Genomic DNA, 27,327 nt, shown 5'->3' with positions numbered 1-27,327 from the left:
CTTCTTTGTATGAAATAAATTTTTAGTCTCTGTCTGCACTTCTGAATAATTCACATTAAGTATAATTAAGCTCAGCATAATTTTCAAGCTGCTCTTGCACCCTTTCATGAGCTATGGATTAAAGTTCTATAGCTCTACAGACAAAAACCGTAAATTATGTGTGATTTTCCTCTGTAATGAACTCCTTTTAATATATCAAATCAAAGTTGGGTCAACTTTTTTAGGGCATTATTGTTGTTCATTTTGAAGCCAGAAAGCTTTTATTCAGTGAATCAGATGCTCATTTGACTCAGAGTACAGTATTTTCTCCCTTTTCCTTATTTATTTACTAAAAACTGATTTGTGTAGAGAAACAGGGAAAGTTTTACACAGAGACAAAATGGAGATAAATAAGAGTTATCCATTAACTTATAAGTAGATTTGAATTTACTATTACCGTGATTTGTAGGCTGATTGATAAATTAGGATTCTATTATCTTTACACGAAGGACAATTAGTAGAAAGCTGAGGGAGAAAATGAATAATGTATGAGTTTTATTTTTTTCAGGATGTTATTTTCTTTCCAGAAGAGTTAGGAAATACTATAAACTGGTCGTAGTCAGTGCTATCAGTATTTGTAGATTGAGAAAAAAAAAAAAAAAAAAAAAAAAGAGAGTCCATAGTTCATATAGTTTGTTTCCTTCCTGCTTTGGACATCTACTGTGGGCAGAACTTAACTTGCAAACATCGTGTCTCATAAGGCACCATGTTGTGAGATTAGGGGAATGCTTTCTTTCGACATTAATACTTTTTAACTTTTGACAAATATTAAGCCTCTGGATGCTAGCTCTCCCTAACAGCAGAAGGCTGCCTACATGACTAGCATATTCTCCAGTGGTCTTGTGTTTACATTCTTCTCTGGCGACGTATGCTATGCAGCTGCTTAACAGAACATGGCTAAGAGTTTACATGTGGAATAATTGAAATGAGACTGTGTACAGCAATGCCTACTCAGGGTTAAGATTTTCATTAATCTAACTGCTCCTGCCTGCTTCCACTGAAAATATTTTCATATGATTAATATCTACTAAATAATATTTGTAAAAAATATTAATGATGAGTAATTATCACTTGGCATGTATTTACGTAGGTAAATTAAATATTAGTCTTGGTCAAATCCAAATCTGGAATCGTTAATAGAAACAGCTTTACTACTGCAGTTATAAAACAATTGAAACAACCTCTCATAACCACCTTTACTTAAATAAATTTGAAGCTTCCACAGACAGGTAACTCCTAAGTTTTGAAATTATATTTAAAAATAATAAATAGAGAAAAAAATAAAATAACTGAACTAGTTGAAATGTAATTATTACTTTGGGAGGCCGAGGCGGGTGGATCATGAGGTCAGGAGATCAAGACCATCCTGGCTAACACAGTGAAACCCCGTCTCTACTAAAAATACAAAAAATTAGCTGGGCGTGGTGGCAGGCACCTGTAGTCCCAGCTACTCCGGAGGCTGAGGCAGGAGAATGGCTTGAACCTGGGAGGCGGAGCTTGCAGTGAGCCGAGATCATGCCACTGCACTCCAGCCTGGGACAGAGCAAGACACTGTCTCAAAAAAAGACAAACAAACAAAAAAAAAGGAAATGTCATTATTAGTCACTTAGTTGACAACATGTCCAAGCTTCTCAATAAATAGCTTTCCACTTCTCTCTGGATACTATTACTTTGTTTTTTCTGTTGCTAATTGTTTTAAGTTTTTTAAAGTAACTGTTTTGCTTAATATTATTTTAAACCACCACACATATATTCTATAAATTGATTATTTGATGAAAGGTAAATGACTAAATTATTTCCCCGTCCCTATGATCACACATCTTCCATGGATTTTACTTTGAGTCTCCATTTACAATAAATCAGGCTAGTTCTTAAGAACAAAAGGACCCCCTCAAGAATTACTGCCAGTGGCTGAGTCCATTAATATATTGAGTCAGTTGTTCTTTTTCTTCATCTAGTATTGCTCAGAAGGATTCTGTCACATATGTAACTTGGAGCCTTATTCAGTCACAGCTGGTATATAGTTAGTTGATCAAGTTGATAGGTTCTAAATTTTACCTCAAACTCAATTCACTTATAAAATTGAGAGGGACTGATGACATGTAATTTAGTGGTTATAAATAATATCTTTAAATTTTTACAAAGAAAGCATATAAAATTTGCTACACCCTCAAAGCACGTTTTATAAACAAAATCAGTCTTCTGAGTTAATGACCATATGTATGAGAAATAACCCAGATTAAAGATCCCTCTAAGATTGATGAAAATAATAGGAAAAGGCTGATCTTAATTCTCCCATTCCCAGCACACAGCAAATTAGGTGAATACGTTTTACCGTGTCCACTGTTAGACCTATTTGCCCCCTTCTCATGGAGAAATGATCCCACTATTACATTTATGACAGGAGCTGAATTTCTGCTGAGAGAAAATTCCCTCAGAGAAAAAAATGTGGCACTGGGGTCAGAATTAACCTTGCAAAGATGAATCCTAAATAAGGAAGCAAGAGGTTGAATTTGACTTATATGAGAGAAAGTGAGACCAGTTTTGATTGTCCTAAAAAAGTATCTGTTCAGATTCTTGTCACAATTATTATTTTAGAGATTGAAGATCTGTCATGAAGAACATAAATGTGAAAACAAAAGTCGTTTGAAAAGGTTTTGATTTGGAGAAAATATTTTCTTCTGAGCAGTGGTATAGCAGTTGTTTGACAATGACAGGCAATTAACATAGAACTCCTGATTACTTTATGTAATTGTAAATCGATGAAATCCAGCATTTTTAAAACTTTCTAATCTTGACCTTCTCTATAATTCTCCTTTTTTGCATCACCCTCTCTCTTGCTCCATGTCCTAATTATTTCTGTAGATTCTTCCAGGCACAGGTGGCAAATAAGTTTGGAAGTAAAAGAAATTTTAGAGATAAACCAGAGTTTCATTTTTTTGGAGGGTTGGGTAAGGAAATTTCACAGGCTATGTGAAGTGGGTGCAGAGGTTAGACAGAAAAGCTATGCTTTAAAAAATTAAATTATTTTTAATTTTTGGGTGTGTACATAGTAGGTGTATATATTTGTAGGGTACATGAGATGTTTTGATGCAAGCATACAATGTTAAATAAGCACATCATGGAGAATGGGGTATCCATCCCTTCAAGCATTTATCTGTTGACTTACAATTCAATTACACTGTTCATTTAAAAATGTACAATTAAGTTATTGACTATAGTTACCCTGTTGTGCTATCAAATAGTAGGTCTTACTCATTATTTCTAACTATATTTTTATACCCATTGATCATCTTCACCTCCCCTCTCCCCAGCCCCCCACTACCATTCCCAGCCTCTAGTAACCATCCTTCTACTCTCTCTATAAATTCAATAATTGTTTTGATTTTTGTTTTGACTTTTGATTTTTTTCCTTTTTTCTATATTTTGATTAAAACTCCTTCAATTTGTCTCTGCTGATGTGAGCCTATGTAATGGTAAAATGAACCCCTATGCAGCTTTTGCCAGCAGTCACTGTTTTAAAAGTTTTACAGGATGACTCACTTAATTTTCATACAGTACTGTAAGAAAGGTACTATTATTGTCTCCATTTTACCAAGGAAGAAACTGAAGCTCAGAGAGTTGTTATTTGTCTATTGAAACACAACTAGTAAGTATAAAGGCCATAATTCCAGCCCCAGAAACCACATTCCAAAAGTGTTTTTTTAAAATATTTTATTTTCTTTTTCTTTTTTTTTTTTTTTTTTTTTTTTAATTTTTTGAGACAGAGTCTCACTCTGTTACCTAGACTGGAGTGCAATGGCACAATTTTGGCTCGCTGCAACCTCTGCATCCTGGGTTCAAGCGATTCTCCTGCCTCAGCCCCCTGAGTAACTGGGATCACAAGTGTGTGCCACCACGCTCGGCTAATTTTCTTATATTTTTAGTAGAGACAGGATTTCACCGTGTTGGTCAGCACCAGGATGGTTTCGATCTCTTGACCTTGTGATCTGCCTGTCTTGGCCTCTTAAAGTGCTGGGATTCCAGGCATGAGCCACCACGCCCAGCCCTGATTTTAACCATCAACTGCATTACAACAGATATGTTACATATATATAGCCACACATTCATATTTGACGTATAGTTATAAAGTTGCTTTATCTGAAGTTTTGTCTACTGTTATTTTCCCTACATAGATCTTCCTTTTCACGTCTCTGAATATTCTAAATAACAAGGCAAATAACTCTCAATCTGAGGTCATCTTGTTAGTGGGGTGGCCACAGCACTGATTACATGATCCTGACACTTCTTTATTTCAGGAAACAGGGATGGTGATAATTCACTGTCTAAGCCAGCTTGGGTTGTCAATACAAAACTCTATATACTGGGTGGGTTAAACAACAGAAACTTATCTTCTCAGAGCTCTGGAGGCTGGAAGTCCCAGATCAAGGTTCAGCGTGGTCAGTTTCTGGTGAGGGTCTTCTTCCTGGCGTGTAGAGGGCCTTCTTTCTGTGTCTTCCCGTGATGGTGTCTCTGGTGTCTTGTCTTCAAAGGACACTAATCCTATTGGATTGGGGCCCTACTTTATGATTTCATTTAACCTTATGATTTAATTACTTTCATAAAGGCCCTATATTCAAATATAATCATATTGTGGGTTAGAGATTCAATATACACATTTTTGGGGAAGCAACTCAGTCTATAGCATCCACATTTAAAAAGAAAGCTGTTATTTCATTCCTTCACTATTTTTTTCCCAGTTTTTCCAATAAAGAAGCAGAAGGTAAACATTTTGCTCAGGATCACATAAAGAGCTGTTGGCAGAGTTAGAACTCAAAACTTTTCTTTCTGGTTCCTAGAATGTGCAGTCTTTCTACTGTAAATGGTTACTATATTTATTTTAAAAAATTTGATTTCCATTCTAAAATCAGCTCAAACCTTTTAGAGTGTGTCACAGAAGCATTTTAGAAAATCCCTTTTTTTTGAGTTTGCAATGGAGGTTAGCTGTAACTCTGAAACATGACTGCTTCTCAAAAGTGATTATTAGATCAAACTTTTAAGGTATTTTTTTTGCATCATTATGTCCCATTTAATGCCAAAATATTGTTCTCCACTTTGCGATGTCTTTGAATGAAAATTGATGTTCCTAGCATCGGCAGAAATGTTTACTCTTTCATGTGTGTTTCTATGTCTGCCCATTGTAACAATAGAATAGGTGCTATGGCGATGATACTGTACCTTAAAGTGGGCAGGATTCTCATGAAGTGATTTTCACCATTGCTGAGATGAATTACAAAGAAAGTGCTCACTTTGAGCACTCTCAAGTGTATTTAATTCTCCATGACTTGGCAAACGGGTGATCTGAAACACTAGTCCTAGGGAAGAGCCCTATGTACATAGGGCAGTTTACAGACCCAGATGAAGAAAGCCTGTTGTAAACTGCCTATCCAACAAGGAGGAAGAATTACTCTCCTGTGGATTGTGGTAATGACTGATAATGTTCTAACTTTTCATTTGGAAGTCACTCAGTGTGTGCTGTAGGAGCACTGGAATGGAATTAGATACCTTCAGTTCTAGCACAGTCCTGCCACTGGGACCTCTTGTGTAATATTGGGCAGGTGACTTAGCATCTCTTGACATCTTCACCTGTAAAATGATGAGTTTAGACTAGATTATCTTTTGGTTTCTTTCAAGATTTAAAATTCTGAAGTTTTAAGGTTGGTATTAGAATTAAAAACTCAGGCATAACATCTTTGCATAGTGAAGCATCTCACATTTATGGTTTTTCCACTATGTGTCAACTACTCTTCTATGCACTGGGCACATGCAATCCTATTTAATTCTTATAGCAGCCTTACAGATGTAGAAAAAGAGAGAAGTTAAAATGTGCCCAAACACTCACAGTACGTAAGTGGTGTGAAAGTTGATTATAGAAAATGGAGTCATTCATGTCATACCCAACTAAAATGGAGTCAGGAGGTTATAAGGAAAAGCACTCAGATCACATACATTTATTCCAGGAACTGTCTTGTGAGACTAAACCCAAAACTGCAAGGACCTGGTCATGATTCTAAGATTCCAAGTCTTACCTAACACCTGCTGACACTCAGCGGCTCCTGGAAGACACTACCAGCACCAATTAACTAACTTTCAAAACAACTTGCATAACCTTCCTCTATTCCCCAATAAAACTCCTGCCTTTCCCTTTATTCTCTAGACTCCCCTGCAGCTACCTTAGTTTGTGTGTCCTGAATTGCAGTTCATATTCTCAAATATCTTCTTTACTGAGAGATTCAACTCTATATATCTTTATTTTTAGGTTGACAGTGATTAGGCCCAGATATATACCCAGGCTATCTAACTGGAGAATCTCTGCTCTTGATGCTGTATAATTTCTGGAAATGCAGACTCATGATCTGTCATCAAGAAAGTTATACCTAAATGTCATCAACATAAGTTCACCTAGTTTAAAGGACTTTGTCTTTCCTCAATAGGGTATTCAGGCAAAGTGCTTAACACTGCACCTGCCATTTTACACCTCAGCAGTTTTAATCTCATGAATAAACAGAATGTTAATTGTTTCCAATTTCAGGGAAATAGGGTTTTCGTGGCAGTCTAGTCAAGCTTGGAATTTAGTTAATGTAATCCAGACTTTGCAGAGTTTGGATTACAGCAGCCAGGCTGCTGTGTGAAAAATGAAAACCTTTAGTGCCTTCTGATGGGAGCTGTTTAATTGAAAATTAAAACCTCTTCTTACCCTATTATTGTGCATAGTTTCAATGCAGTTATTATTCGGCTGCTTGCTACACCCACTTGAAAAAGCTATTCTCACCTGGGTTTTTCACAGGTCCAAAATTTTGCAATTTCATAAATTAGGACTGTGGTGAAATAGTAGTAGCAGAAAATGAATAATGTGCTTTTAATGGAGTGTTAAGGTGCTTATCATGTTCCCAGCAAGCAGTCAAGTAGCTGTCTATATCAACTTCTCAGTAGTTTTCATGTTTTAATAGGTAACTTTGAAGGAACAAAAACATACTCAGTACTCATAGGAATTGTCGTGATTCATGGGAGAATTTTAACCTTCTCACACCTGTAAAGTAGACATTTTTGTTTATACACTTCAAATAAAATTCCATAAACAGGTTCTTCTTGTAAGAGCCACTGTATTTTGGATGCCATTTCCTTGCTATAGACATTGGCCAAGTACAAGGTCTTCCTAGCTTTATTTTCTGCCCAATTCAATCAGTCCTAGACTCTGCCACCTCAATTTTCTTTCCAAAACACAGATGGGTCACTATTGCTTTGGAGATGAGGTCAGTTCTTTGACATCAAGACCTTGGCTGTCTGACTCTAACATCTCTTTCCTGGACTCATGGCCAATAGATCCCTCCACATATGCCACAGTCACAAATCACCATGGAAAAAGTGCATTTTTTTCACAGCTACATGCTGTAATATGTACCATTTTCTCAGCCTTAGCTATACTTTCTTTCTTTCTCAACTAAGCAAAGTCTTCTTTAAGACTCCCTTCTCAATTTTACTTTTTTCAAGAATTCTTTCTTACCTTTCTGGTCTTTTATTCACCTGTATTTTCATCACACCCATCTTATTGTGTTTTCCATTTCTTATACTTTGCTATTTATATTCTTAGCTTCTTGACCAGATTTTAAATTCCCCAAGGACAGAGAACTGGCTGGATTCTTCACATTGTCATCTCCACCTCCCTAATTTAGAATTTATCCTATTTTAGTTGTCTGATAAGTGTTTGCTTAATAGAATCATGACACAAATATTTGGGAAGCAGCTACAGAGTAATCTGGAAAGATAAGTTTTACCATTGAATGAAAAGTATAGATTGGGCAGCTCAAAGTCATAGTGCACATAGCTGTGGATATTGTAGATTTACTGATCTTGGAGGAGACGAGAAGTTATACATGTATTTCCAACAGGGAAAAGTATATTTGATAATCACCTACTAAAATAAAAACTAAATAGAAAAACAAGTTCTCTGTAATTCAGCTAATAGTAGTTACATTTATAGATGGCTGTGACCTTCTGCACTCTTTTTATGACCTCCAGTCTTGCTGTCCTTCCTTGTTAGCAGAAAATTTATAGATTTGAATTTCACCAGCTGCTTGGAATTCTGAGTACAGAAAGCAGAAAATCAAAACTAATGGAAGCTGATAAGTTTGTTAAAATTGTGGCTATGAAGTGCAAAAAGAACTAGACTCACTTTTGATAACTTGTGGATAACTACGTATCCAGTACTGTGCTGGCACTAGAAGCATTAGAAGAAAATGATCATGGCAAAGCATTAGAAGGAAGTATAGTTCCATGGATCCATTTTCAAGAAGCTTGTAATATAGTTAGGAGAATATTAACACTTCCAGTCCAGTATGACTGGAATGCCAAATCAGATGGTACTGTCCACATCTGTATGCTATGGGATTTCAGATAAGAAATCATTGTGGGCTGAATTACAAAAGACTTCTTAAAACCTAAGACTGGGCTTTAAACTTATGAGTAGAACTCGACTCAATGCAAACTATTACCAGGGGAAAGAGTAGGTGATCCTTTATGTAGAGAAATTCTAGGATGGAAAAGTTAGGAAGCCAAGACACTGGGAAAATAGTGAGGACTACAGGATGGGCTCCAGGAACAGTTAGGATGTAATTGGCTCAGGCACAAACATGTCTCATGCCTACCTTTGCAGAGTAGTACACTATGGCAGAGACCTATGTTGGTGAAGAGGCTTTTGCTATTTCTCTCCACTCTAATGTAGTAGTTCTGGAGCTTTCCTACTTTTCAACATATCAAGTAGCTATTGTCTACGCCGGCCAGTGAAGACCTGCCGGCTCCCTTGTATCCCGAGTCCTGGAAATCCATCCACTCTTGGTTGCTGATATTGATCATTTCCTGCTTGGAGGGGTGTGACTGTGGGATAGGGAGAGAAAAGGATGATGGGATGGGAGTAGGCATGGGCCTCAGTAGCAGTCATCTTCAAAGAATTTTCTTGGCATTTTTTTTTTTTTTTTTTTTTGCCACTTCTGTTATACGTTTCCTGAGGTGGCACCTTCACTTTTTCTAGTACTCTGCATAGTTACAAAGAAACTATTTTTCATTCCCTGCCAAAGCCTTGTTTTGTTTTGTTCTGTATGTTCAATTGAGAAAAAAGCCAACATCTCAAGTCACACACACCTAAACTCTCACCCTTATACCCCAAGACCAACCCTTTGAAGTGCTGTAATTTCTGTCCACCATCCATTTTCCCCATTTCTCCTGTTTTGAGACAGAGTCTCATTCTATCACCTGGACTGGAGTACAGTTGCATGATCTTGGCTCACTGCAACCTCCGCCTCCTGGGTTCAAGCAATTCTTCTGCCTCAGCCTCCCGAGTAGATGGGATTACAAGTGCCTGCCCCACTATGCCCGGCTAAATTTTGTATTTTTAGTAGAGGTAGGGTTTCACCATGTTGGCCAGGTTGGTCTCGAACTCCTGACTTCAGGTGATCTGCCAGCCTTGGCCTCCCAAAGTGCGGGTATTATAAGAATGAGCCACTGCTCCCAGCCCCCCATTCCTTCTTTTAGTTATTAATTCACCAATAATGCTAAAATCATCATCATCAGAGTCATACAGTCTCAGTTACTTCAAATGAAACCCCAAGTTTATTCATCTTTCTGAGTTACAGTTTTCTCAGCTATAAAATTAGGTTAATAATGTCTGCTTCAGAGATGCATAATTAATATTATTGTCATATTTATTGCAACAGTTTATTCTGATCCATTTAGTTCCACACTCATCCAGAATAATCTTTCTAAAATACATGTGTAATTAGTCAGTGTTCTGCTTAAAATATCTTCAGTGGATCCCTAACCTCTATAAGATAAATTCTAGACCCTTTTGCAGAGCATTTAGGGACTTTTATTATTGTACCTCTGCCTTTTTTTCTCTAAGCTCATCCACCTCACTGTTCTCTAACTAATAAATCAAGACAGATCTTGATCTGTCCAGCTTCTTTTGTTCCCTAATTTTTGCCTTTTCAGTTTTTGTCCACTCTCCCTTGTGAGACATCAAGAATGTGAGAATGAGAAGTAGTAGAATTCATGGGAGTAACCAATGTGTTTCTTAAAATATATATGTATGTGTCTGTGCATTTACATATTTATAATATATATTTTATGATACATATTTATTATATACAATATATATTTATATTTATATATACATGTATATTTTCCTCTGCTGGTTGGCCTGGCAAAGTATACTGCTTTTACTTTGGTAAAATTCATAGGAGTAGCCAATGCGCTTCTTAAAATATATATGTATATTATATATAGATATAGATATAGATATACACACACATATTTTCCCCACTAGTTGGCTTGGCAAAGTATACTGCTTTTACTTTGGTACTTGCAAAAAGAATTCTCACATCAAATGCCACCTCCTCTGTGAAGCCTTTTGCTAGGTGTAAGTAGATAATCATCCTGTTTTTCCACTGGGTCACCTATTTGTTCATTTTGTTGTTGTTGGGTTTTGTTTTTGTTTTTTTTTTTTTTTGAATTTTTGGAAATTACCATATGGTTATAATTATTCACTTAACATTTTCCATCTCACTGACTTACAAACTTCTGCAATAGTCATTTATATTCCTAATGCTTAGCACTGTGGATCTACTTAATGCATTTGTTGAGTGGATGGATGAAGCATGGTTGGAGACATGAATGATGAAACACTGTGCTCCAACAGTGTCATTATCTACACAGACTAGCAGGGCACCAGCAGGATGCTCATGTTCTAGTGTTTTCAGACTGCAGCTGCAACTTCCAGACCTGTAGTCACTTGGAGAAGAGAACTCTCTCATCCTCTTCTGCCTCTTCTTCCTGGGATGCTTGGCAAATTTGCTCAGGCACAAATGTATCTCACACCTGCCTTTGAGATAAGCTTGTGAACCATGCAGATGGGGGGCACTTTTATGGATCATTCCGTGGTCTTTGAGAACAGATGCTCTTTTATAAGCCAAAAAAGATTGTCTCATTCTTCATATTGTAACCTGGCAAATGAACTAGCTCTTGGAAATATCCAGTCATCCAAAACAGTGCCCATATTTTGAGGAACAGAATGCTTTTCAGATTTTAATAAAGACTAAGCTGCATATAAAAGTGGTTTCTTAGACCCCTAACTGACTGTTATTTCAGATATACTAGAGGCAAGTGTGCATAAAAGGAGATTCCAATGAGAGGAAGGACTTCAGGGACCACTATCTACCACCATACTACTAATATTATTAAGCCATCTTTATATTTTATTCTATTAAGAATTCAACTGTTATTCAGATGTTTCCTTCCTAATGTGCATGAATAATAATTATAATACCTAATAAACATATTGGGCTTTAGCTGTGTAGAAGGTTGTGACATGGGTGATCAGGAGCAGCTGCCAAGTCTTCATCAGCAGCCAGGTAAGGGAGAGAGACTAAGTGTAGTTATTATCATGGAGGTCAGAACTTATCTTCTTTTCTGACCTGAAATCTTTAAGAAGGAGGTTAACTACTTTCCTGTTATCTAAAGATCTTGATCTGTCCAGCTCCTTTGGTTCCCTAATACTTGCCTTTTCTGTTTTTTCCACTCTCCCTTATGAGACATCAAGAATGTAAGAATGAGATGTAGTAGAATTCATAGGAGAAACTAGTGTTCTTCTAAAAAAAAACAGAAATACATATATATGGGTTGGCCTGGCAAAGTATACTGCTTTTACTTGTTGGCCTGGTGAAGTGTACTGCCTTTACTTTGGTGCTTGCAAAAAATAATGCAATATTTGTAAACATTTTTCTTACTTTAGAAGAGTACACAAATTTTTTCACCTATTATTTGCCAAACTCTGCAAGAGACAACATGTATACCTCAGACAGTCAAGACCCATTATCAGGCTAAGATGTAAACCAAGAACAGAAATTATGATAAGAAATAAATTTGTTTAAATTTGTTTAGGATGCCCACAGTTTCTGTTTTGTATCCTGATATTTTTTGTAATAACTCTATGCTCACTCAATTTCATTTTATTTGTGTGTGAAATTACCTTAGTTTTGAATTTGATTTCTAAGGATTTAAAAAAAATGAATTTACTTCTTAGGAAGAGTCTAACCTGTTCATATTTTATGGTCTAAATACAGAAATTGGAATTGCAAAAATACACTTATGATTAAGAGAAATATGGGTAATGGCATATTTGGTTTTCTTGCACTTTGTCTGGCTCAGAGTAGTTTACCAAATGCATTCATATCCTGCAGATTATTGCCCTTAGACTTTCCACAGGTGAAAAATAAAACCAAAGGTTTCGAAGAAGGGAAAGCAGCAAGGATTTGTTGAGCATCAGGGCTCAATATGTGGCAGCCATAGCTGTAACAATCTATTTTCTTTCAGTCAGTGAACTGTCTTTCATGTTGATTTGAAAACAATGTATTGAACCTTAGGAAAAGGTGAAGAGAGCTCATTACTTCTTTTCTATTAAAATATTTGAAATATCTTATGTATTGGTTATGATTTTGCTGTCTAGTTTTTGATGCCTGATACCTTTGTTTAAAATCAGCATTGTTATCAACTGCCTGGTAAACCGATCTTTTAGAAACACATTTCAGTCTCTGACAAATTACCTACTTTAAATATATCTCAATATGATCTGAGTGTTGGATGAACAGTAAAACTGTATTCAAGTAATATTACTAGATATTCTTTATCTGCTGGTACACAAGACAGAAAATCAATGCAATTTCTATCATTATTATTAGAATTTTCAGAGAACAAATTTTAAGATCAAGAAGATATCTCAGTACTCTGCATCCTTGGAAGGATATACATTGAACATTTGTTAGATGACCAATCTGTCCATTTGATTTAGATTATGGGCCATATGTTTTTCTCCAGGAATTGATTGTATGAATGTCATCCTGGATGATCCTCCCTTATGCCCATTTAGGGAAGATGGATTAAACAAATGATTAGAACTATCACATCCACTTTTCTCCATGTCTTCTGCAGATTAATTTTCCACTCTCTGTTCTCTGAACTTATAAACAATCACGCAGAAAAACTAGACTCTAGGACTGAAATCCCAATTGAATTAATCTTTGTTCAGTGCTGAAATTTTTTTATTATGGAAAAGATTCTCAATCTGCCCACGTATGCTGCAAATAAGGATTTAATATAAACATTAATGTTATTTCATTTTAGAGATATACCACAATAAAAATACACAAATAATTTAGGTGACATGTAAGGATGAGAACATAAATAATAAATTGCATACTAGTAATAACTTAAGATTTGTGCTTAGTATTAAAATAATACTACAAAGCATCCTAACTAGCTTTACTTATTCATAGGACATTGAGAACACAATTTGCACATCTCTTCAGTTAGCGCAAAGGAATATAACAATGAACAGACTTCCTAAAGGAAGTCATATTACTTCTGCCAATTTTTTCTTCAATTTAGAGAACAGGCAGCAGAGAGATCAAGAAGACTTTTGTCTGAAGAATCATATGGCATGTGCCAAAAAGGGATAAAAAGATTCCTTATAAGGCCAATCTTTTAGATAAAATGTAAAAGGCAACCCCTTAAACGATTTTATAGTTTATAACATTTTAAAAATTCAAAGAAAGGAGAGGTACATGAAATTTCTGGTTAGGACCTGCCTAAGCAGTATTTTTTTAAAAAATTTAAACATATAAAAGCTATTTTGAATAACTCAAAACAGCCACAAACTGCCTCTATTTTAACTCAGCCAATGCCTATTTAATATTTATTTAATTTTGGTTTCTGAAGCTACCATTTCCTGGTTCCAAAATCTATGGTAAAAGTAGAAAATCATTTGCTTTCATTATCAAAACTTTCTGGCAGAACTTTTTTTTCTTTATTTCTTTATTTTTTTTTTTTAATGAAATTAGCTGGTTGTTAAGTGAAAATAAATTCATTACTCTTTAATATCTCATTCTTCCCTCATCCTCAATTTGTGTTATTGAGAAAACATGGATACAAAGTAATCTAATACATAATTCTTCTTTATGTCCTGTAGAATTATATTCATATAGTGCACTTTGTTTTGTTGTTATTGTTTGGTTTTTTTTGCTTTGTTTTGTTTTGTTTTTTACTGAGCCAGAGTCTTGTTTTGTCACCCAGGCTGGAGTTCAGTGGCGCGATCTCGGCTCACTGCAACCTCTGCCTCTCGGATTCAAGCAATTTTGCCTCTGCTTCCGGAGTTGCTGGGACTACAGGCACACGCCACCACGCTTGGCTAATTTTTGTATTTTTAGTAGAGACGAGGTTTTGCCATGTCACCCAGGCTGGTCTTGATTTCCCGACCTCAAGTGATCCACCCTCCTTGGCCTCTCAAACTTCTGGGATTACAGGCATGAGCTACCGCACCTGGCCTTCATATAGTACACTTTGATCACTATTAGTATAAAATTGTATTATTCATATAAAAAGGAAAAAATAAACTACTCATTTCCAAAAATGCTTTAAGCCATATTGAACTTTATTTGAGGGAAGAAAACTGAAATGTATTATGTGATTTTCCCCAAATTTATATTTGAATTTCCATAAATCCATTTAATTATTTAGAATTTTAATTTGTAAAGCTGTTAAAAATTTAGTATGATATGCAAAAATGTAATTCAGGATTTTTAAATAAATATAACTATGAAATATATAATGTTATATGACTGAAAATAAAATATTATTTTTATTTGCAGTTCTTTTCAAAATTATTTTAATAATACTTTAATAATTAAAAAGCATTTTTAATGAAGTCTAGTAGTAAGTTTATAGTAATAAATGAATTAAGTTACTCTTAAATCTTTAATGTCAGAATATGTTAAGAACCATCTGCAGCTGGTTAATATTAACCATAAATAGGCCTGTATAGGATCTGATTACAATGAACCAACTCTCCCTGTCATGGCAGGATCCATATCTAATATATCTCTTTATATTACTCCTTCCCTGAGGATCTAGGACTATGCCTTACATATAGTAGGCATTTAATAAATTTTAGAAAGAATTATTACCAGTTTTATGCTTCGTTAATAAAATGAAGACCTCTGAGATAGGGAAGTAGTTTATATCTTTGCATTAGCTGACTTTCACTCCAGCTGTTTTCTAAATTCTGATTAGTCCTCTCTCTCTAAATCAGTGCTTATGAAATTAACCAAGGTAACTAAACATACCCAATATTTGTTCTACAGCAACAAGCTCTTAAAAATGCTGTGATATGCCAAGAAGTAACACCCATACATCCATATCCTTTCCTTTTTTAGCCTCTAGTGTCTCGTTTGATAACTTTGTGATGCTCTCCTTAAAGCAATGGGATAATCTTTTATTATTATTATTATTATTATTATTATTATTAATTGGCCGCATCAAGAGAGATTTCCTGAAAATTAAAAGACATATTTCAGGGAATGGAAACTTAGCATCACTCAAAATTAAAATTAAAATTAAAATTTGATGTCTCTGTCTTTAGATTAAGAGATCTCAGGCTCATCAATATCCCAGAAATGGGTTTTGTGGTTTTTAGTCTGAAGTGGTGCAAGAAATCTGAATTATTATAAATCTAAACTTGCTCATCGATGACATCAACTTTTTAAAAAGTACTTTCTGTTGGACTTGTTGAGAGTTACATGATTTCCTTTTGTGATATCAATCTAATTACAAGGGACAAAAAGTTAACCCACATCAATATACTAGATTCTGTGAGTAGAATGTCCAAGCTTTAAGCTACTCCTTGTTATTTAGAAATATTTCTAGAGTTCCTTTATCTCATGCAGCACTTTGACCTATAGGGCATATGATTTCTTCTACCTATTGAAATTCACAATGTAATCAATAACTTCACTAAATCTAAGGGGTGCTGTACCCATAGAGCTATATGTATATGTAATATATGGACATGCTTATTGGCTTCTCTTTGCATCCTGCCACAAATAACAGGGAGAGTTGGAAACTTCATTAAAAAGACATTTGCCAGGCTGCTGGAGGAAAAGGAAAATCCTCCGTAGGCTACCTAGCTAATTTCCAGCCAATACAGGATTATTCCCAACAGGAAACATGTATTGCTTTACTGGCCTAAGTGATAGGGTTGTTAGCATCTCTTTTGGCTGACTGCTTTACAATCTAGCTGCTTTAAGTTGCTAGAAAAGTCATCTTAATATTTATGTAGAGCTTCCACCTCACATCAGCCAACTTTGATCTCACGGTGTCTCGTGGGCAAAGCTTATCCACTGCTCGTGGAAACCCCAAATGCATCAGAGTTATATAAACAAGGTATTTGTAAAAGGGTTAGACTTGTCCACATTTTTGTCAGCCCACTAAAATTTTCACAATTTCAGCTCATTTTGATAATTCCTCTCACCACCACCTTCCCCCTGCACACACACATAGGAGCCTCCATCCTATCTCTTACTTCCTTACATACTCACAGTCATTGACCCAGCAGATATTAAACACGCTATTTTATGCCAAATATATAATATAATGTGACTGAATTAATTTATCTTATTGCTTGCTAGAAATTTGACATCCTAACTTCAGCTCTGACTTGATACCAAAAGAATTTTTAAAATTGTGAATGTAGAGTCAGTTAACAGGATTCTAACTTGTTTCTTGAAAGCTGTTTTGCAAATGAAATGATAAAATCTTGGGAAAGCTTTAGTAAGGGTAGTGTTTGTTATGCAAAATACAGTCACAAAATCAGGACTTGAAAGTTACAGAGATGAAGAAAACTAAAATCTATAAATGTGAGAAAACAACCTATGTTATTGTAGCTGAGTGTCCTGGTTGGCTTTCTCTGTCATTCACTGATTGGAACTCGTTTCAGAAATAACTGTTTTACGCAAATAAAATAGAAAATTACCTATACTCTGGTCTTTCTTTGCATACGGATTCACCTCTCAAATGTTTTACATAAGTAGTCTACCTAGATATTCTAGAACTCAAAATCTAATCAAATAATTTCAGTTCTATGAATGTATCAGTAGAGAAAAAGATTATCTGTGGTGAAACTCCATTAATTAAATTTTGGATGATAGTGAAATTATTTCTGGTGAATTCCTGGCTCATTTCTCTTAAATACTACTTTCACATCTGTTATACACCTAATGGAAGGCAGAATTTCCAATAACGCTATACTGAAGGAGCTTTCTTCCCTTCATGGTGTATTTGTAGGAAATAGTCAGACCATATGGTTTGTGACATAACCCCTACTCTTACTTCCGGTGTGGAATTTCATTTCCAGGTACCGTATTTGACACATATCAAAAAGAATATCCAAAGTCCAGTTATAAGATGAAATATGCTGGCCCCTTGTAGGATAATAATAATTTGCCATAAAGTCTTGTCAGATGTGTGACAGTATCTGCAGGACCTAGAAGCCAGGACCTGAGTTGTTTGTGTTCTAAAAAGTTCAGAAGAATAGTATTTAGATTGACACTGCTGCTGCACCTTTACTAAAAGACTCCAATAAGAATATTGGGAGAAATAAAAAGAATGGAGGATGACTTATCAGTGAAACATTGAATTTAGCTTAAGAGCGTTTACTTTTCTGACTTGTTTTTTTCACACATGGAAAATAACATTTTCTTACAGGTGTAAGGGTAGGAGAATTGGCAGGCTTTCCTGGGGGAGGTCAAAGTAATCTGTTCTGTTGTTGTATATGTTAAAATGTTTATTCTTTTCATCTGTTCATTTTGTTTCATTTGTGCCTTCATGGTATGTACTAACATTGTGACATGCTCTCCCAATGAACAGGTCGTCATGGAGATGGAGGTTATTGGCCAGTTGATACTAATTTGATTGATAGAAGCACCCTAAATGGTAAGTATATAAATTAGGTAATATTGAATTAGTTATATTAATTAAGTGGTTAATTCAAGAGTGTCTGAGGCGAATTTTCTATCAACTACAGGTGCCAGGAAGCTTGCATTTAACGTCTTAGTGGGGATAATAGAAACATGAAGTTATAAAAAAAAAAAAAAAAAAAAAAAAAAACCTCTAGCACATTCTACCAGGAGATGATGCCAATAAGAGTTGATAAGTGTATAAAAAAGGAGTCAGAAAAGCCCAGCATAGAGCATTTTATAAATGATACAAAGCTATTAAATACCAAGATTTTTAAATGTTACAATATATTTAAAATGTTTGCAGGAATCTGATTTTATTTGAGAGAGGTGATATCCAAGTTTGGTTGAATTGAAACCCACTCAGTTTCATATATTAAAGTTACTTGGATTTTTGCCTGCAGAGTACGTTAATTCTTCAAAATCCTGTAGCATCTTAGGGCTAAATTTTCTTTGTGTTGTCTAGATTAGACATTTATTTCTGCTCATCCTAGTGGAGCATGCCCAAGTATCTGCTGGCTTTAAGGATGACCAGATGAAGGTAATACCTAGAACTCCACGGAAGGACAAGGTTGATGTGGGGGCTGCATTCCAGGATCTTATCGTTAGTTTTGCTGAAACAAACTTTAAAAGGCTGGATTAATACTGGCCACATTTTCAGGGGACTAATGTATTTATTAGGCCATTTTACAAGTTTTTAAAAAATTATTGCTGTTATATGGTTTGGTTTACTAAAAAGACCTTCAGATACTCAAAATGTGAAAATGAACACTTGTATACCCATCAGCAAGGTTAAGATATGAATTATACAGCATGGAATTGAAATCTCTTTTATGTCTGTGTTTTCTCACATGCTTCTTAACACTGTTCCTCACTCTGATATAAGTGATCTAATTTGATGTTTACTACATATGTATAGGTATCCCTAAACATTATACTGTTTTACAGTTTTACAAATTTATAGAAATGATATTGTATCCTGCTACAACTTGCTTTCATTTTTAACTTAGTTTTGAAGATGTATCCATGTGTTTACAGTAGTTCTCACTCATTTATCTTGGCTGCTATACAGTATTCTACTTTATGAAATAACAAAATTATTTATCCATTTTAGCAGGTTTTCATAAGAAACTTGATTACTGAACTGATAAATTTCCATTTGTTTGATCTCTCATTAAAAAATCCAGAAAGGAAGTCAAAATTTCAATCTAAAAATAGTTTGCTGCATGTGAAATTAGAATAGTGGTGTGAATTAAGTGATTGTTTCTTATCATAGGCTGTTATAATCTAATGTGGCAGTTTTCCCAAGAGGAGATATATATATGTGTATATATATATATGTGTATATATATACACACACACACACACAGAGAGAGAGAGAGAGAGAGAGAGAGAGAGAGAGAGAGTACACCAAATGCTTGCATCAAAGACTTAGCATTATCTCTCCTCTGACCAATGGTAGATTTAGAAATATATTTTCACCTCTTGACTTCTTTTTGAATTGCCCAGCAATACCTTCCTCTGCTATTATTGCCTTTTACCTAACCAGAAACTCATAGAATGTCTTGTGTTTAAACTTTGAGTCCATTTCTGCTGCTATTAAAAATTATCTTAGATTTGGGGTAACTTATAAACAACAGAAATTGTTGTTTTGGAGGCCAGGAAGTCCAAGATCAAGGTGCCAGCAGACTGGGAGTCTGCTGCGGGCTCATTCTCTGCTTCACGGTTGATGCCTTCCAGCTGTTCTCCCATGGTGGTTGGAAAGGGTGAGCAAGCTCCCTCAGGCTTTTTCTAAAATAAGGTCACTAATCCCGTTTATGAGGCCACCACTCTCATGACCAAATTATCTCCCAAAGGCTCCACCTCTTATTGCCTCCCTAACAGGGATTAGGTTTCAACAGAAGAATTTTGGAAGGGCACAAGCATTCAGAACATAGCAAGCTTCCCAGGATGCTCTTTCCAGGCTACTCACAACTTCCTATTGTCTCTTGGACTCCTCATTTTCCTTCATTTAAATAACATGACTGTCCCTGGTAGGTATTTGACCTTCAGACACTTGTTTTAACTAAAGCCTTGCTCTGTCAGTCCCTAACATACCCAACAGGTAATTTACAAAGCACACAGGGTTGGGCGTGGTGGCTTACGCCTGTAATCCCAGCCGTTTGGGAGGCCGAGGCGGGCAGATCATGAGGTCAGGAAATCAAGACCATCCTGGCTAACACAGTGAAACCCCATCTCTACTAAAACTACAAAAAATTAGCTGGGAGTGGTGGCACACACTAGTCCCAGCTACTCGGGAGACTGCGGCAGCAGGAGAATCGCTTGAACCCAGGAGGTGGAGGTTGCGGTGAGCCAAGATCACACCACTACACTCCAGCCTGGGCAACAGAGCAAGGCTCTATCTCAAGAAAAAAAGGCTGGGGGGGACAAGGCTCACAGAAGGAAGGTGAGAGGAGCGACTTGTTGAGGCAGAAAACAGACCCCAGGCCATGCTCCATAAAATGGGTATAGGTAACGATAATTCCCTCCTCCCAACTTTGCAATTTCATTTGCTCAATCTCATGCTCCAAATTTTGTCTTAAATTTCAACAATATGCCAAAAACATTATATGTATTCAAACAGTCAGTCAAGAAATGCTACTAAGCCCTCAGCGAGTGCAGGGCACTTGCAATGAGCCATGGGAACAAACTGAAGGACAGACCACTGCAGGACCAATACACCAGCAGGGTTAATTGCCCGGGTAGGCAAAGCAGAAATATACACCCCAGGAGATGAGAGAGGATGAGAAAATCCCCAGGGATATAAAGGAAGGTAAAAAAAGGAAGTTGCTGAAATTGTCTTGGAGAAACATAATTGTTGTATTTTATACCCTGAGATACAGAGCTTCTAACTTTGGAGTTCATGCAGGAGATTAGCATTGTCCCCTTTAGAATCATCCCACAAAGCCAATTTTAAGATGCTACTTCTACAAGGATTTTCACATTAAAATTCATTCCCAGTCAAGGGAATACTGGTATGGGGCAGTACTTTTTGAAGAGACATACTACCAGAAAATTAAAGAGGAAATTGGTATGAGGAATGAGAAAGAGAAATCATCCTGTAGGTTTCAACCACTACTGGGAAGTGGTTATGAGGCTTAAATCTGGGGCAAATGTAAGCCACAGACACAAAACTACGTACTCTCTTAAACTGCATGTCCAAAAGGACTCCCGTATTGGGAAGAATTGCCAGATATTGCAATTAAAAATATAAGGAGGTCCAGTAACATTTGAATTATTTCTGCGAGTAATAGATAAAGAAAAATTATATGAGGGATTGCCATCACAATGTGCATATACATCTCAAGGTATACATGAATAAGCAACTAGAAATAATTCTAACCTAATTGGGCCTCCTGTATTTTTAATTGTGAAGTCTGGACGTCACAATTCAGAAGTTTGTTATTGATCAAATTCAGAAGTTTGTTATTGACTATTTGAAGTTGCTATTCAAATTAAAATGAATTTTTGGTCGAAAAGAAATCTGAGCCCACATTTGACGTGAACATATAAGTCAGCAATCACTTTCCTTTTCAAAGGTGTTAGATGCTAGATGAAGAGAAAGAGAAATCCACATCATTGTGTTCATTTTTGTTTTACCATTTAAGATTCCTAGTGAGAAAAATAACCAAAATTAAATTTGATCTGGTAAACATTATCTCATAGGAGTAAGTCATGAAGATAAAATAGACCAATGCCATTCAGTGGCTTTGAAGCAGTTTAGATGCATTATTGACATTACTCCTTCCCAATTTTCTGCATCACTTAATGATGTTTTAGGGATTTCATGCTAAATGAATGAGATGAAAAATGTATCTGAAATATTTATAGATTCCCTACTGGAATAACAAATTATTGCAGGCTGCCTGGCTGATTAAGGGGAATTGATAACTTCAGAGAGCCAGGGATGGTAGAGGCCAAACTTTATCTGCTTCCTATTCTATTTTGCTAGCAAACAAATGATGATAGATATATAATATGACTTTAGCCTTGGCTGTTACAAGCAAATCAGCAAAGACATCTGGAAACCCCAGATTTCTAGTTAAATTTTTGCTGATGTCTTAAGCTTTAAGAAGGGGGTATGTTTTGCAAGTAGATGTGCAAGTGAGGCCCCTGAGTGATAAAACTCCAATTGCACCCCACCCTTATAAAGTGGGCTACATCAAAACATTTAAAGTCTGGGTTTTTAAACTTTGCATACAATAAAATTTCATGCATCTCCCCTTAGAGTGACAGAATTATAGAGGTTTCCTAGCTCCCTCTACACTTGCTAGATTCATTCTTCAAAGCATTGTAATAGAATAATGGCTTACTGTCAGGATACTCAAGCCAGTTGCAAATAAATTTAGACCTCGCTAATTATTTACTTTCTTTTACAGCATGCCACTCTTTTAGAAATGCACTCTTGGAATTCAAATAAAGAAAAACAAAGCTATAGTTCATATTTACTCCTGTAGTTGGAAGCCCTTAATTAAATTGTAGAACTGGAAAAGGCTTCCTAAAATATTTTCTGATGGCAGGTAGAATCAAAGCTAATATGTGGTGATGTGGTAGTATTTTTCTTTTATGATGCATTCAATTTTAGATTATGGTCCACATTCTTAATGCAGAAAAATCTTCAATATCTGAAAATGTGTTTTGTAGTTTGTATTTGTATAAATGATAGGAACTATGAAAATTACTTCAACATAATCCTGCCTTTCTGATTACAGAAGACAAAATGGCAATTTCCTTTTTTCGATAGCTCTACCTATAATTTGTAAAATCAGTGTAACAAGTTTGATTAGAAGATATATAAACCTCGTAATAGTTTTTTATTGACCTCAACCTTTAAAGACAAAGTTAAACTTGACAAATTTTAAAACTTTGACACAGCAATGTTAATAAAAAAGGATCAACATTATTAATTTTTAAATACTCAGAATCATATTAAGTGCTCTATAAAACTTGTCAGAAAAAAAGGAAGCGGTTTGCTCTCTATTTTTGGAAACCTGTTTTTTTCTCAGAATTCAATAACATTTTAACCAATGTAAATAAAGTATACATGAAACTCTTCCCACATTTCTATAAAATGATCATTATAAGGTTGGTAACTATTAGAAGACACCCAACGCTATACTCAGCAGAAATCTTAATGCAAAAGAAAAGATACGGAAATAAAATTTTACAGCCTTTTTCCAGATGAAAAGAAAAGATAACTAGAGCAATCTGAAATCCTAGGTTCTAGTTCAGTGATTACAAGAGACTGCTCACCTATCATCCACCCATTATCTTTATCCCAAAGGATTTTTAAAAGTCCTAGTCTAACCCCAGATTCTAGACCTGACTTTGTAGAGCTTAGAGCTGTGTGACAAAGCAAGTCATTTAAACTCTGGATCTCAATTTTCATCTGGACATAGAAAGTGTTAAGCTAGAGCAGTACTTCTGAAGCTCACTAGCATCAACATGTAAGATTGAATTTTTCTTTGTTGTGGGCATATGTCCTGTTCAGGATGTTTAGCAGCATCTCTGGCCTTTTCACACTAGATGCCAGTAATATTTCCTCTCCCCCATGTTGTAACAATCCAAAATGTCTGTAGACATTGCCAAATTTCCCCTTGGCAGACAGGGAATCTTCCCAGTTGGAAACCACTGAGCTAGATTGGCATACCCTATAGGTTGCTCCAGGATACATGGGTCCTCTTGAGAAGCTCTGAGAAAATCAATCAATAAATAAAGTGTCTCATTGTCAAATAAGCATCAGGGAAGTGGTGTGGCACTTCCCTGCCCTTTTGCCAGGCCTTTGTCTTCTGTTTGAAAAGTAGAGGTTTTAGCCTTGACAGTGCTTCTCTGCTTAGTCTTAACCTCTTGATTTTGGTGATCTCATCCTTTCCCATAGATTGAAATTCTATCCATGTGCCAGCTCCCAAATGTATATCACTAATGCAGAGAGAGATCAGTGTTCTGGCTGTTTCTTTAACGATTATCATGAGATCTTCACCCTGACATATTCAAGATTGAACTTTTGCTCCTCTCTCATTGAGACTTCCCTTTCACCCTTTCCCTCATCTCAGACATGAGGACTACTACTTAGGCCTGAACCTGATTCTCTCATTCTTTCCTCCGCCATATCCAACTGGTGTTGTGTTCATTTACTTTCAAACTATATTGTGTAACTGGCCACTTTGCCTGATTGTAATTACCACTATCTCAGTTCAAACTATCATCATCTTTCATTTGGAGAACTTCAGTAACCTCTTAGCTGATCTCCATGCTTCCACCACTGACCCCTCTCCACACAGCAGCCAGAGTGGTCTTCTTAAAACAAATCAAGTCTGTTTCTGGCTTGCTGAAACCCGTTAGAGGGTCTGTGATTGCATTTAGGATAACTAAATGTAATCTACAAGACTCAGTATAACTGGGTCCTGTTTCTCTGTCCAGCCTCCTCTTATGTCATTATCCCTTTTGCTGACTGTGTTCGAGGCACATAGCCTGCTCTCAGTTCTGTTTAAAGGAATAGGAGCTGGTGCTTAGCAATAACTCATGCTTCAGCCTGTTGCTTTCATAATGAGTCCTTTCATGAGCCCCCACCACCAGCCATATATTCTTGTTTTTATAACTCTACATTAACCTGTCTACTTTTCTTTTTAGCACTAGTTATAATTGTAATTTTATATAAGCATCCCTCCTTTTATTGTGCTTCACATGATTGTGCTTCACAGATACTGCAGTTTTTCCAAATTGAAGGTTTGTGCTAACCCTGCATCGTGCAAGATGATTGGCAACATTTTTCCAACAGCATGTGCTCACTTTGTGTCTCTATGTGACACTTTGGTAATTTTTCTAATATTTCAAAGTTTTAAATTATTATATCTACCATGGCGATCTGTGATCAGTGATCTTTGATGTTACTATTGTAATTGCTTTGGGGCACCACAAACTGCACCCATCTAAGAGGGTGATCTTCACTGATACATTGTTGTGTGTTCCAACTGCCCCACCAACCAGCCACTACCCTGTCTCTCTCCCCGTTTTGGGGCTTCTCTATTCTCTGAGCACAACACTGTTAAAATTAGGCCAATGAATAACCCTACAAGGCTTCTAAGTGTCCAGGTGGAAGGAAGAGTCACATGTCTCTCACTTTAAAATTTAAAAACTGGAAATGATTAGGCTTAGTGATGAAGACATGTCAAAAGTCAAGATAGGCTGAGAGCTAGACCTCTTATGCCAAACCAAGTTGTAAATACCAAGGAAAAGTTCTTGAAGGAAATTCAAATTGCTATTCCAGTGAACACATGAATGATAAGAAAGCAAAACAGCCTTATTGCTGACATGGAGAAAGTTTTTGTGGTCTGGATAGAAGATAAAACCAGCGACAACATTCCCTTCAGCCAAAGCTTTATCCAGAGCAAGGCCCTAAGTCTCTTCAATTCTGTGAAGATTTATGGAGGTGAGAAGCTGCAGAAGAAGAGTCGGAAGCTGGCAGAAGTTGATTCATGAGGTTTAAGAACAGAAGCTATCTCTATAACATAAAAGTGCAAAGTGCAACAGCAAGTATTGATATAGAAGCTGTAGCAGGTTATCCAGAAGATCTAGCTAAGATAATTGATGAAGGTGGCTGCACTAAACAAGAGATTTTCAATGCAGACAAAATAACCATATATTGGAAGCAGATACCATTTAGGACTTTCATAGAGAGAGGTCAATAGCTGGCTTCAAAGTTTCAAAGGACAGGCTGACTGTCTTGTCAGGGGATAGTGCAGCTGGATTTTAAGTTGAAACCAATGCTTATTTACTGTTCTGAAAATCCTAGGACCCTTAAGAATTATGCTAAATCTACTCTGCCTGTGCTCTATAAATGGTACAACAAAGTCTAGATAACTACACATCTATTTACAGCATGGTTTACTAAACATTTTAAGCCCACTGTTGAGACCTATTGCTTAGAAAAAAAGATTCCTTTCAAAATATTACAGCACGTTGACAATTCTCCACCCAAGAGGTCTGATGGAAATGTGTAAGAGATTAATGCTGTTTTCATGCCTGCTAACACAAAATCCATTCTTCAGCCCATGGATCAATGAGTCATGCTGATTTTCAAGTCTTATTATTTAAGAAAGATATTTCATAGATATGTCTTCCAGTTGCCATAAAGTGTGATTTCCTCTTATGGATCTAGGCAAAGTAAATTAAAAATGTTTTGGAAAGGATTCACCACTCTAGATGCCATTAAGGACATTTGTGATTCATGGGAAAGCGTCAAAATATTAACACTAACAGAAGTTTGGAAGAAGTAGATTCCAAACCTTACAGATGGTTTTGAGAGGCTCACGACTTCAGTGGAGGAAGTAACTGTGATCGAAATAGCAAGAGAACCAGAGTGATAAGAGGAGCCTTGAAGAAGTGACTGAACTGCTGCAATGTCATGATAAAATTTTAACAGATGAGGAGTTATTTCCTATGGAGGAGCAAATAAAGTGATTCATTGAGATGAAATCTACTCCTAGTGAAGATGTTGTGAATATTTTTGAAATGACAATGAAAGATTTGTAATATTATGTAAACTTAGTTGATAAAGCAGTGGCAGGGTTTGAGAAAATTGACTCCAATTATAAAATAATTTCTACTATAGGTAAAATGCTATCAAATACATCCCATGCTATGGAGAAATATGTCATGAAAGGAAGGGTCAATTGATGCAGCAAACTTTATTGTTTTGTTATTTTAAGAGATTGCCACAGGCTGGGCATGGTGGCTTATGCCTGTAATCCCAGCACTTTGGAAAACCAAGTTGGATAGACATTTGAGATCAGGAGTTCAAGACCAGCCTGTCCAACATGGTGAAACACCATCTATACTGAAAATACAACACAAAGGCACCTGAGGAAAGACAATCTTTTGATTCCAGGATGCGGAGATTGCAAGAAGCTGAGATTACACCACTGCACTCCAGCCTGGGTGACAGAGCAAGAATCTGTCTCAAAAAAAAAAAAAAAAAAAAAAAGAAAAGAAAAAAGAAAACAGATTGCCACAGTCACCCCACCTTCAGCAATTCCCAGCCTCATCACTCAGCAGCCATCAACATAAAGGCAGGAGCCTCCATCAGCAAAAGTTCTGTGACTCACTGAAGGTTCAGTAGCATTTTTTAGAAATGAAGTATTTTTAAATTAAGTTGTGCCATTTTTTAGATGTAATGCTGTTGCACAGTTAATAGACTATAGTATAGTGTAAACACAACTTTTATATGCACTGGAAAACCAAAAAAAAATGTGCAATTTGTTTAAGCATGATATTTGCTTTATTGCAGTGTGGGGAACTAAACCCACAGTATTTCTGCGGTATGCCTATATTTATTTCCCTCATGATTTGTTGAATATCTACCTTTTCTAGTAAACTG

At 36.1% G+C, this 27,327-nt stretch overlaps 1 protein-coding gene across 4 annotated transcripts in view; it reads left to right on the top strand.

Annotated features, from left to right (window-relative positions):
* Nucleotides 1-27,327, top strand: part of DCC (DCC netrin 1 receptor) — a 1,222,872-nt gene that overhangs the window by 1,101,233 nt on the left and 94,312 nt on the right. For all 4 annotated transcript variants that reach the window (XM_073006286.1, XM_037982936.2, XM_007973974.3 and 1 more), the window contains exon 22: nt 17,824-17,889. In XM_073006286.1, coding sequence (XP_072862387.1) covers nt 17,824-17,889 — 66 coding nt within the window. The remainder of the gene's footprint in view (nt 1-17,823; nt 17,890-27,327) is intronic.

Source organism: Chlorocebus sabaeus, chromosome 18 (genome assembly GCF_047675955.1).
Source record: "Chlorocebus sabaeus isolate Y175 chromosome 18, mChlSab1.0.hap1, whole genome shotgun sequence".
NCBI lineage: Eukaryota > Metazoa > Chordata > Mammalia > Primates > Cercopithecidae > Chlorocebus > Chlorocebus sabaeus.
Note: the sequence above shows the minus strand (reverse complement) of the source record. Positions and strands in the feature narration are given on the sequence as shown.